This window comes from Urocampus carinirostris, chromosome 14, assembly GCF_059441175.1.
Source record: "Urocampus carinirostris isolate Australia breed hairy pipefish chromosome 14, RoL_Ucar_1.0, whole genome shotgun sequence".
In the NCBI taxonomy this organism is placed as follows: Eukaryota; Metazoa; Chordata; class Actinopteri; order Syngnathiformes; family Syngnathidae; genus Urocampus; species Urocampus carinirostris.
The window spans coordinates 1,113,674-1,127,147 of NC_142362.1; the positions used below are offsets into that span (position 1 = coordinate 1,113,674).

General features: G+C 33.3%; 1 protein-coding gene across 2 annotated transcripts in view; it reads left to right on the plus strand.

Moving 5' to 3' along the window:
• pla1a (phospholipase A1 member A) overlaps positions 1-13,474 on the plus strand; it is a 26,965-nt gene continuing 13,491 nt past the window's right edge. The window contains exons 1-2 of one of the 2 annotated variants that reach the window (XM_088353409.1): positions 1-230; positions 10,794-11,001. In XM_088353409.1, coding sequence (XP_088209535.1) covers positions 167-230; positions 10,794-11,001 — 272 coding nt within the window. In that variant the 5' untranslated portion in view covers positions 1-166. Of the gene's footprint in view, positions 231-10,793; positions 11,002-12,164; positions 12,352-13,474 lie in introns of those variants that run through there. The other variant, XM_088353410.1, reaches the window with a different exon arrangement.

The window sequence follows — 13,474 nt, forward strand, 5'->3', positions numbered from 1 at the left end:
AATCGTCGGAAAAAGCATAACTGAAGGTGTTGCCGGAGGACCGACCGGATCTCGTGCTTCGTGGGCGGTCGTCGCGCGACACCTACGCGGGAAAGCCGATCACTCGGGCCGGCTTCGGTGAGCGGCTGAGCCCCGCTAAGCTCCCGTTAAACCCCCGGAGGGGAAAATGGGGCCTGCGGCTCAAATACAAACGCTTTTATTCGGGCTTCTTTTGCTCCAAAATGGCCAAGGTAAGTCGCCCGTGCCTACTATTTAATAACAATTTTGGTTTTCGATACCAATTTCACCAAACCGACTCCAGGATTATGCGGCAGGGGCGGTGTCAGGTCGAGAGCTTTGGGGACGCTGAGCCCCCAGAACATGGGTGGGCAAACTACGGCCCGCCAAAGCAAAATGCTCAAAATATAAAGAAAATATATATATCATAATAAACCTAGTATCTCTAATCATTCCTTTGTGTGTCTGCAAGAAAAATACTACAACAGAAGTACTACAAAATGACTCCAAAACAAAATATCAAATGTAGTACTTGAAAACAGGGACCTGATACATGAATTTGTCTTCATTTTGATCATAAAAAATACGATTGTATCGCTACTACAGTAATAGTATGATACAAAAATCGGATCGAAGAAATATGACAACAGAAATACTACAAAAATAACTACAGTAATACAATAATACTGCAAAAACAAAAACAAGTATTATAACAGAAATGACCAAAATACATTTAGAGTAATACTACATCAAATATTATATGAAAAAAATAGGATGGAAATATTACTGTAGAAATATTATGTAATAAAGTACAGTGATTCTTTAAAAATACGACAAAAATACCACAAAAATACAGTAATACTACAAAAATATTCCATAGAAATAATACGATTTAAATACTACAGTAAAAAAATTACAAAATAAAAGTACAGTGATACTTTAAAAATACTACAAAAATACCACAAAAATCCAGCTGTAGTAATACTACAAAATATTCCATCCAAAAATAAGATATAAATACTACTGAGGAAATATAATGTAATACAAGTAAAGTGATTCTTTAAAGATACTACCAAAATTCCACAAAAATACAACTAGAGTATTACTACAAATACACTCCACGCAAAAAATTAAGATATAATTACTACTGTAGAAATATGATGTAATAAAAGTACAGTGATTCTTTAAAAATACTACAAAAATACCACAAAAATACAGTAATACTACAAAAATATTCCATAGAAATAATAAGATTTAAATACTACGTACAGTAAAAAAAATACAAAATAAAAGTACAGTGATACTTTAAAAATACTACAAAAATACCACAAAAATCCAGCTGTAGTAATACTACAAAATATTCCATCCAAAAATAAGATATAAATACTACTGAGGAAATATAATGTAATACAAGTAAAGTGATTCTTTAAAGATACTACGAAAATACCACAAAAATACAACTGGAGTATTACTACAAAAACACTCCACGCAAAAAAATAAGATATAGTTACTACTGTAGAAATATTATGTAATAAAAGTACAGTGATTCTTTAAAAATACTACAAAAATACCACAAAAATACAGTAATACTACAAAAATATTCCATAGAAATAATAAGATTTAAATACTACAGTATAAAAAATTACAAAATAAAAGTACAGTGATTCTTTAAAAATACTACAAAAATACCACAAAAATACAGTAATACTACAAAAATATTCCATAGAAATAATAAGATTTAAATACTACGTACAGTAAAAAAAATACAAAATAAAAGTACAGTGATACTTTAAAAATACTACAAAAATACCACAAAAATCCAGCTGTAGTAATACTACAAAATATTCCATCCAAAAATAAGATATAAATACTACTGAGGAAATATAATGTAATACAAGTAAAGTGATTCTTTAAAGATACTACGAAAATACCACAAAAATACAACTGGAGTATTACTACAAAAACACTCCACGCAAAAAAATAAGATATAGTTACTACTGTAGAAATATTATGTAATAAAAGTACAGTGATTCTTTAAAAATACTACAAAAATACCACAAAAATACAGTAATACTACAAAAATATTCCATAGAAATAATAAGATTTAAATACTACAGTATAAAAAATTACAAAATAAAAGTACAGTGATTCTTTAAAAATACTACAAAAATACCACAAAAATACAGTAATACTACAAAAATATTCCATAGAAATAATAAGATTTAAATACTACGTACAGTAAAAAAAATACAAAATAAAAGTACAGTGATACTTTAAAAATACTACAAAAATACCACAAAAATCCAGCTGTAGTAATACTACAAAATATTCCATCCAAAAATAAGATATAAATACTACTGAGGAAATATAATGTAATACAAGTAAAGTGATTCTTTAAAGATACTACGAAAATACCACAAAAATACAACTGGAGTATTACTACAAAAACACTCCACGCAAAAAAATAAGATATAGTTACTACTGTAGAAATATTATGTAATAAAAGTACAGTGATTCTTTAAAAATACTACAAAAATACCACAAAAATACAGTAATACTACAAAAATATTCCATAGAAATAATAAGATTTAAATACTACAGTATAAAAAATTACAAAATAAAAGTACAGTGATTCTTTAAAAATACTACAAAAATACCACAAAAATACAGTAATACTACAAAAATATTCCATAGAAATAATAAGATTTAAATACTACGTACAGTAAAAAAAATACAAAATAAAAGTACAGTGATACTTTAAAAATACTACAAAAATACCACAAAAATCCAGCTGTAGTAATACTACAAAATATTCCATCCAAAAATAAGATATAAATACTACTGAGGAAATATAATGTAATACAAGTAAAGTGATTCTTTAAAGATACTACGAAAATACCACAAAAATACAACTGGAGTATTACTACAAAAACACTCCACGCAAAAAAATAAGATATAGTTACTACTGTAGAAATATTATGTAATAAAAGTACAGTGATTCTTTAAAAATACTACAAAAATACCACAAAAATACAGTAATACTACAAAAATATTCCATAGAAATAATAAGATTTAAATACTACAGTATAAAAAATTACAAAATAAAAGTACAGTGATTCTTTAAAAATACTACAAAAATACCACAAAAATACAGTAATACTACAAAAATATTCCATAGAAATAATAAGATTTAAATACTACGTACAGTAAAAAAAATACAAAATAAAAGTACAGTGATACTTTAAAAATACTACAAAAATACCACAAAAATCCAGCTGTAGTAATACTACAAAATATTCCATCCAAAAATAAGATATAAATACTACTGAGGAAATATAATGTAATACAAGTAAAGTGATTCTTTAAAGATACTACGAAAATACCACAAAAATACAACTGGAGTATTACTACAAAAACACTCCACGCAAAAAAATAAGATATAGTTACTACTGTAGAAATATTATGTAATAAAAGTACAGTGATTCTTTAAAAATACTACAAAAATACCACAAAAATACAGTAATACTACAAAAATATTCCATAGAAATAATAAGATTTAAATACTACAGTATAAAAAATTACAAAATAAAAGTACAGTGATTCTTTAAAAATACTACAAAAATACCACAAAAATACAGTAATACTACAAAAATATTCCATAGAAATAATAAGATTTAAATACTACGTACAGTAAAAAAAATACAAAATAAAAGTACAGTGATACTTTAAAAATACTACAAAAATACCACAAAAATCCAGCTGTAGTAATACTACAAAATATTCCATCCAAAAATAAGATATAAATACTACTGAGGAAATATAATGTAATACAAGTAAAGTGATTCTTTAAAGATACTACGAAAATACCACAAAAATACAACTGGAGTATTACTACAAAAACACTCCACGCAAAAAAATAAGATATAGTTACTACTGTAGAAATATTATGTAATAAAAGTACAGTGATTCTTTAAAAATACTACAAAAATACCACAAAAATACAGTAATACTACAAAAATATTCCATAGAAATAATAAGATTTAAATACTACAGTATAAAAAATTACAAAATAAAAGTACAGTGATTCTTTAAAAATACTACAAAAATACCACAAAAATACAGTAATACTACAAAAATATTCCATAGAAATAATAAGATTTAAATACTACGTACAGTAAAAAAAATACAAAATAAAAGTACAGTGATACTTTAAAAATACTACAAAAATACCACAAAAATCCAGCTGTAGTAATACTACAAAATATTCCATCCAAAAATAAGATATAAATACTACTGAGGAAATATAATGTAATACAAGTAAAGTGATTCTTTAAAGATACTACGAAAATACCACAAAAATACAACTGGAGTATTACTACAAAAACACTCCACGCAAAAAAATAAGATATAGTTACTACTGTAGAAATATTATGTAATAAAAGTACAGTGATTCTTTAAAAATACTACAAAAATACCACAAAAATACAGTAATACTACAAAAATATTCCATAGAAATAATAAGATTTAAATACTACAGTATAAAAAATTACAAAATAAAAGTACAGTGATTCTTTAAAAATACTACAAAAATACCACAAAAATACAGTAATACTACAAAAATATTCCATAGAAATAATAAGATTTAAATACTACGTACAGTAAAAAAAATACAAAATAAAAGTACAGTGATACTTTAAAAATACTACAAAAATACCACAAAAATCCAGCTGTAGTAATACTACAAAATATTCCATCCAAAAATAAGATATAAATACTACTGAGGAAATATAATGTAATACAAGTAAAGTGATTCTTTAAAGATACTACGAAAATACCACAAAAATACAACTGGAGTATTACTACAAAAACACTCCACGCAAAAAAATAAGATATAGTTACTACTGTAGAAATATTATGTAATAAAAGTACAGTGATTCTTTAAAAATACTACAAAAATACCACAAAAATACAGTAATACTACAAAAATATTCCATAGAAATAATAAGATTTAAATACTACAGTATAAAAAATTACAAAATAAAAGTACAGTGATACTTTAAAAATACTACAAAAATACCACAAAAATCCAGCTGTAGTAATACTACAAAATATTCCATCCAAAAATAAGATATAAATACTACTGAGGAAATATAATGTAATACAAGTAAAGTGATTCTTTAAAGATACTACCAAAATTCCACAAAAATACAACTAGAGTATTACTACAAATACACTCCACGCAAAAAATTAAGATATAATTACTACTGTAGAAATATGATGTAATAAAAGTACAGTGATTCTTTAAAAATACTACAAAAATACCACAAAAATACAGTAATACTACAAAAATATTCCATAGAAATAATAAGATTTAAATACTACGTACAGTAAAAAAAATACAAAATAAAAGTACAGTGATACTTTAAAAATACTACAAAAATACCACAAAAATCCAGCTGTAGTAATACTACAAAATATTCCATCCAAAAATAAGATATAAATACTACTGAGGAAATATAATGTAATACAAGTAAAGTGATTCTTTAAAGATACTACGAAAATACCACAAAAATACAACTGGAGTATTACTACAAAAACACTCCACGCAAAAAAATAAGATATAGTTACTACTGTAGAAATATTATGTAATAAAAGTACAGTGATTCTTTAAAAATACTACAAAAATACCACAAAAATACAGTAATACTACAAAAATATTCCATAGAAATAATAAGATTTAAATACTACAGTATAAAAAATTACAAAATAAAAGTACAGTGATTCTTTAAAAATACTACAAAAATACCACAAAAATACAGTAATACTACAAAAATATTCCATAGAAATAATAAGATTTAAATACTACGTACAGTAAAAAAAATACAAAATAAAAGTACAGTGATACTTTAAAAATACTACAAAAATACCACAAAAATCCAGCTGTAGTAATACTACAAAATATTCCATCCAAAAATAAGATATAAATACTACTGAGGAAATATAATGTAATACAAGTAAAGTGATTCTTTAAAGATACTACGAAAATACCACAAAAATACAACTGGAGTATTACTACAAAAACACTCCACGCAAAAAAATAAGATATAGTTACTACTGTAGAAATATTATGTAATAAAAGTACAGTGATTCTTTAAAAATACTACAAAAATACCACAAAAATACAGTAATACTACAAAAATATTCCATAGAAATAATAAGATTTAAATACTACAGTATAAAAAATTACAAAATAAAAGTACAGTGATTCTTTAAAAATACTACAAAAATACCACAAAAATACAGTAATACTACAAAAATATTCCATAGAAATAATAAGATTTAAATACTACGTACAGTAAAAAAAATACAAAATAAAAGTACAGTGATACTTTAAAAATACTACAAAAATACCACAAAAATCCAGCTGTAGTAATACTACAAAATATTCCATCCAAAAATAAGATATAAATACTACTGAGGAAATATAATGTAATACAAGTAAAGTGATTCTTTAAAGATACTACGAAAATACCACAAAAATACAACTGGAGTATTACTACAAAAACACTCCACGCAAAAAAATAAGATATAGTTACTACTGTAGAAATATTATGTAATAAAAGTACAGTGATTCTTTAAAAATACTACAAAAATACCACAAAAATACAGTAATACTACAAAAATATTCCATAGAAATAATAAGATTTAAATACTACAGTATAAAAAATTACAAAATAAAAGTACAGTGATACTTTAAAAATACTACAAAAATACCACAAAAATCCAGCTGTAGTAATACTACAAAATATTCCATCCAAAAATAAGATGTAAATACTACTGTAGAAATATTATGTAATAAAAGTACAGTGATTCTTTAAAGATACTACCAAAATACAGCTGTAGTAACACTACAAAAAATATGTAAAAATAAGGTTGAAATACTACAGTAAGAATATTAAATGGTCTGCATTTCTCTAGCGCTTTTCAAGTCCATGAAGAGCTCCCAAAGTGCTTTACAATATGCTTCACACTTATCATTCACACACACACTCACACGCCAATTATCAGTAAATAATATATTGAGTTGAAGACATTCCATCCAACTCCTACAACCGGTCAAGCAGACCTAGCCTACTGCACTTCAAGTATTTCGTTCACAACGAAAGCCAATTGTCTTTTTTTTCTCCCTTTTCTGTTTTTCTCTCTTTGTTCTCTCTTCTTTCTCTCTTTTCTGTTTTTCTCTCTTTTGTTTGTCTTTCTCTCGTTGTTTCTCTCTTCTTTGTTTATATCTCTTCTTTCACTTTTTCATCTCTCTTCTTTCTTTCTCTTTATTACAAATACTATCAAAATACTACAGAAATACAGCTAGAGTAATAGTACAAAAAATACTACAGATATACTAGATTAGGGTTGCGCGATTTTTGGATAAAAACCTAATTTTTCAGACTAATATCACAATTTTGATATGAAAAGCGCTTGTTTTGTTTTTTTGTGTACTTCGTCCAAGTGAGCCCCCTAGTGGGTGGAGAATTTTGTGAGTTTCAGGCTGTCGTGTCAAAGCTGAGGCCCGGGGGCCATAATACTCTAGTAAGGTAGGAAAAAGTATTTAAAAAGAGTGGAATATACACAAACGTGCTTTCAAAAAAGATACCTGTTGCTCAAGAAATTTCCATTTATTTTCCTTAACATTAGAGAATTGTCAGTCATCTTGCTACTACAGGTTATATGCAGCTTCTGTGTCTAAATTGGTGTCAGTAACCGGAACAGGAAAGGGACCCAAACGCGTGACGTTTCTCACACAAGCCCTGTTTCCTGCCTGATACCTGTTGCCGACCTTTTTCTGGACCCGTTTCTGTTTTGCTGCTCTGTCCCGGCCATCGACCTGTTTGTGCCCCGTTTCCTGCATAATACCTGTTGCTGACCTCTTTTCAGGACCCGTTTCTGTTTTGCTCCTCTGTCCCGGCCATCGACCTGTTTTGCCCAGTTTCCTGCCTGATACCTGTTGCCGACCTGTTTCTGGACCCGTTTCTGTTTTGCTGCTCTGTCTCGGCCATCGACCTGTTTGTGCCCCGTTTCCTGCATAATACCTGTTGCTGACCTCTTTTCTGGACCCGTTTCTGTTTTGCTCCTCTGTCCCGGCCGTCGACCCGTTTTGCCCTGTTTCCTGCCTGATACCCATTGCCGACCTGTTTCTGGACCCGTTTCTATTTTGCTCCCCCGTCCCCGCCATCGACCTGTTTTCTCGCCGTCAACGACTAACCTCGCTCGACATGGAAGTGCCATTTCCGCGGATGCAAGCACTGCTCTCTTTCTTAATAAAAACTGAGTAAAACGAACGCTATTGGGTCCTGTCTCCGTTCCTGGCTTGTGACATTTTATTTTACGGGAAATGGGGAGTCATGCACGTTAGGCGGCGGTCTGGCGTAGAAAGACAGGAAGCCAGAGGCTCACGAGATCGATACCGATTGCCCGAGTTGATACCGGACAGATGGGGTCAGGACAGACAGGATTGAGATCAAAACAGGATATCAAAATGAAACCAGACAAACTAGACAGGAACGAAACTGTCACAAGCCAGAAACGGGGACAGGACCCAATAGCGTTCGTTTTTACTCAGTTTTATTGAGAAAGAGAGCAGCGCTTGCATCCACCCCTCGATGATCGTCGATCACGGGTAGCAGATAGCAGGAACGCGGAAGTGGCCCTTCCGTGTCGAGCGAGGATAATCGTAGGCAGCGGGAAAACAGGTCGATGGCCGGGACGGGGGAGCAAAAACAGAAACAAGTCCAGAAAAGAGGTCGGCAACGGGTATCGGGCAGGAAACGGGGCAAAAACAGGTCGATGGCCAGCCGGGACAGAGGAGCAAAAGCAGAAACGGGTCCAGAAAAAGGTCGGCAACAAGTATCAGGCGGGAAAACGGGTGCAGGATTATGTCGGAGAGTACAAAAGCTTGCCTAGCTGGGAACATAGGGTTCACAGACAGTCTGACACTGGTAACAGGGAGCCGGGGGGTTTAAAAAGGGGTAGGGAGCCAATCGGCGACCGGGGCTGTTTGGCGCCAACAGTAATCGTGACAGAAAAAGGGAGACCGATATTAACCAGGACAAAAATAAACGGGAACGATACCGGACAGGAAATACCAACAGGAAACAGGAACGAGTCAAAACCCATGTCTTGCTGGGCAGAGGTTCGTTGACGGACTGACAACAGTGGGGTGACAGAACTTGGTTTAAATAGGGACAGGGAGCCAATCAGAGTTATATTTTGCAGTATTTCCAGGGATTTCTTTTTTTACCGTGGATCTTTCGGTGTTTCAAAAGCTTAAATTGTTTTTTTAGAAATGAAATATTTGAATTTGTTTCTTTTTGGGGTTTATCACGGATCCTTTATTTCTCTTTCTTACTTTTTGAATTTTTCTTCTTTCTTTTCTTTTTTTGTGAGACCCCGGGTCTGTAGATAGAAAAATCGAATAGTTTATTCTCCTATTCGGTCCGGCACGAGAAGTCAATATTAGCACTCGACAGTTTGTTTTTCTGGGATTCGGACTTTAGACTCGGAAGTTGAAGTCGAATGGAGAATGCGGGATTGCCAGGGCGAGACCCAAAATACTACAATAATAACATTTTCTCTTTCTCTCTCTCCTTTCTCTTTTTCTCCTTTCTTTCTTTCTCCTTATTTTTCTCTCTCTATTCTGTCCTACTCTTCCTTCCCTTTCTTTTTTCCTGTTTCTTTTGCCTGATTTCTCTAATTTTCGTTTCATTCCTTTATCGCTTCCTCTCTCTCTTTTCTCATTATTTGTCCTATTTTTTTTCTTCTCTCTATTTCTTCTGTTTCTTTCTCTTTCTTCTCTCATTCTTCTCTATTTCTTCTTACTCTTTCTGACCCCTTCTCTCTCTATATCTCTCTTCTCTCTCTCTTGCTCTTTCTCTCTCGCTCTTTCTCTCTCCTCTCATTCTTATCTCTTTCTTCTTACTCTTGCTGGCCCCTTCTCTCTCTATATCTCTCTTCTCTCTCCCTCTCCTCTCATTATTATCTCTTTCTTCTTACTATTTCTGGCCGCTTCTCTCTCTCTCTCTCTCCCTCTCTCTCTCTTTCTTTCTTCTCTCTTTTTCTTTCCTCATTATTTTTCCCAATTTTTTTCTTCATCCTCTCTTCTGTTTCTATCTTTTTCTTCTTTCTTCTCTCCCCCTCTCTCTTTTTTTTCTCTCTTTCTCTCTCTCTGTCTCTTTCTTTCTCTTTCTTTTCTTCTCATTCTCTTCCTATTGTCTTTCTTCTAATACTTCTCTCTCTCTCCCTCTCTCTCTCTCTCTCTCTCTCTCTCCCTCTCCTCTTGATTCTTTTTCCTAATTTCTTCTCTTTTTTCTCTATCTTTCCTCTATTTTCTTACTTTTTCTGCCCCCTCTTTTCTCTCTTTTCTCTCTCTTTCTCTCTCACTCTGTCTCTTTTGTTCTCTCGCTCTCTCTATCCATCTCTCTCTCTCTATCTCTCTCTCTTTCTCCTCTCGCTTTCTTTTCTCTTCATTCTTTTTCCTAATATCTTCTCTTTTTTCTCTATCTTTCCTCTATCTTCTTACGTTTTCTGCCCCCTTTCTCTCTTCTCTCTCTCTTTCTCTCTCTCTCTCTATCCATCTCTCTCTTTCTTTCTCTCTTTCTTTCTCACTCTGTCTCTTTTGCTCTCTCTCTCTCCCTCTCCCTCTCTCTCCTTCATGTCTTGCCCCTGTGATGTTTTAACCCACGGAACGGGAAATCCCAAATCCTTCACCGATCTTGTTTTTCTTTCCCTCCGATCCGGCGAAGACTCGGAGGCCAAGAGGGGCGAGTGCGGCGACGTCAGCAACACCACCTTTCTGCAGTACCGCCAGCAGAGGCAGCAGAGAGCGCGGCCGCCGCTTCGTTTCCTGCTCATGAGCCGGGAACTTCCGGGCTGCGCTCGGAACTTCCGGCAGGTGGCGGGGAGCCCTTTCAACGTCACGCGACCCACCAAAGTCATCCTGCACGGATACAGGTCCCGCCTCCGTCGTACCCTAGACCCCCCAGGGGAATAGCAAACTAGGGCCCGCGGGCCACGTTCGGCCCCGCGGGCTTCCTCGTCCGGCCCCCCCGAACAAAAACGATCAAACTATAACGACGGTTGTAAATGAAGTGCTACTCCTAAAAAGTTTGTCCCTTTTTTCGTTTCTACAACAAAAAATACTCCCACAAAACGAAATTTCAAATGTAGAACTGGAAAGACAATTACTATAAAAATAGGACAAAAATTCTGAAAGAAATACTACAGAAATACTGCTACTCACGAACACAATCTACCCACCCAAAGAAAACTGAAGGTAGTGGTGGGCCCAGTCTGGAAAAACACTAATAAACAAGAATAAAAAAATAATAAGAAAAACTAAGAAAAAAAGAATAAAACAAACAAAGAATGAAAAAATGAAAAAGGAAAAAAAGAGAGAAAAAATAGAACGAGAAAGAAAGCAGGAAAACATAATAAAAAGGTCAAGAGGAAAAAAAAGAAACAAAAGAAGAAGAAAAAAATAATTGTAAAAAGGGCAAAAAGTCGGGTGTCATTTTCTTCAGTATCTTACTAATATTACTAAAAAATTCTGCTTAAAATAAATGAATACATTTTTACACAATTATAAAAACATGAAAATTAATTCACTCTGCTGTGAACTTTGAACTTCTTTCAACTGTTTTATAGGACGCAACTCGAAAGCTGGAATCCCCGCATGACACATATGTTTTCAAACTATAGAGCAAAAAACTACGAAATCCAAGAAGAAAGTAATACATTTGAAGAAATATAATTGTGAAAGACATCCCTGTAAAACACTGGAAACCGTGCTGTTGTGGCGCAAAAAGAGTTGCTGACTCGTTAAAATGTTATATTTTGGGATTTATGTCGTCTAATCCGTATTTGACTGTTAGGGGAAGTGTACAGTGGGACCTCGCTACCTCGCGGTTCCACGTTTGCAGGTTCAGAGCTTCGCAGGTCCAAAAAATAATAGTAATAAAATAAAATAATTTAAAAAAAAAACAAAAAAACTTTTTTTAAGCATTTTTGAAGGGGGCTCGCTACCTCGCGGATTTTCACTTTTCGCGGGTGGTTTTAGTCCCCATTAACCGCGATTACCGAGGGATTACTGTATTATTATTTTTCAGGGTATTGAGTCTTGTATAGCAGAAAGGTTAAGAGAAGTACCAGTACATCACCGCTAGATGGCATAGTCTTACAGGTCAGAGCAGGTGCTTGGACCAAGTCTCACGGGATCTCACGTGATTTAGCGAGACTTGCGATTCTTAATGACAACAATTAAATGGCGTCGTGTGAGACTGATATTTATCATCTATTTTACAGGTGAGATGTATATACTAGTAACACACTTACTGTAAGGATGAAAATATGTGTGTAAAGGTTGTTTGTGATGTCCAAAAGTTTACAAAAAGTAAAATAGTAAGAGTGAGTCACCCGTTAGCATTAGCAACAAATGGCGCCTTGGGTGGGGTATGCTATGCTATGTTAGACTGGCTTAAAAGTGTACTGTGATGTTCATTTGTATATTTTGATACCAAATAACACAAAGTGAGTTGTTTTAAAGGTTATGGTGATGATTTTTGAAAAGTACCTATTGATGGCAATGTGATTTTGTATTTAAATGTTAAAGAATGGGTAAGAGAAGTACCAGTATATCACCGCTAGATGGCATAGTCTTACAGGTCAGAGAAGGGTGTCTCACGGGATCTCACGTGATTTAGCGAGACTTGCGATCCTTAATGACAACAATTAAATGGCGTCGTGTGAGACTGACGTTTATCATCTATTTTGAAGATGAAGTAAAACAACAACAAAAATATATAAAACAAATGTGTAACACCAGCTGGAGCTAGCCCATCCACCTGGGTCCTGTTACACTGTGTAACGAGAATTTTGGGGGTTATCGTAATTGCCCCCCCTGTAGTTTATGGGCATGCGAAAGAATGTGTCATCTATGCCGTATGGTGGGGAAAACGCTGTAACCAGGGGCCCAAAATCAAACGTATCTTGCGCCGTTACCTGAAAACATCTTGAGGTAAGGACTACCTCACTTTGTCATGAACCAAAACCGTATCAGGACCCAAACGCGTGACGTTACTCACACAAGCCTTTTATTTACGGGAAATGGGGAGTCAGGCACGTTAGGCAGCTGGCGTGAAATGATAGGAAGCCAGAGGCCGACGCGATCGATACCAATTGCCTGAGTAGATATCGGAAAGATGGGGGCGATAGCGGACAGGACGGGACAGACGGGATAAATAATGAAACAGGATATCAAAAATAAACGGGACAAACTAGATGGGAACTAAAACTGGAGAAAATAATAAACAGGACAAAAATAGATGGAAAGAAAACTGGAAACTGGAATTAAACAGGGCAAAATAAACGGGAACATACCGGACAGGAAATACCAACAGGAACAGGACCGAGTCGAAACCCTCGTCTT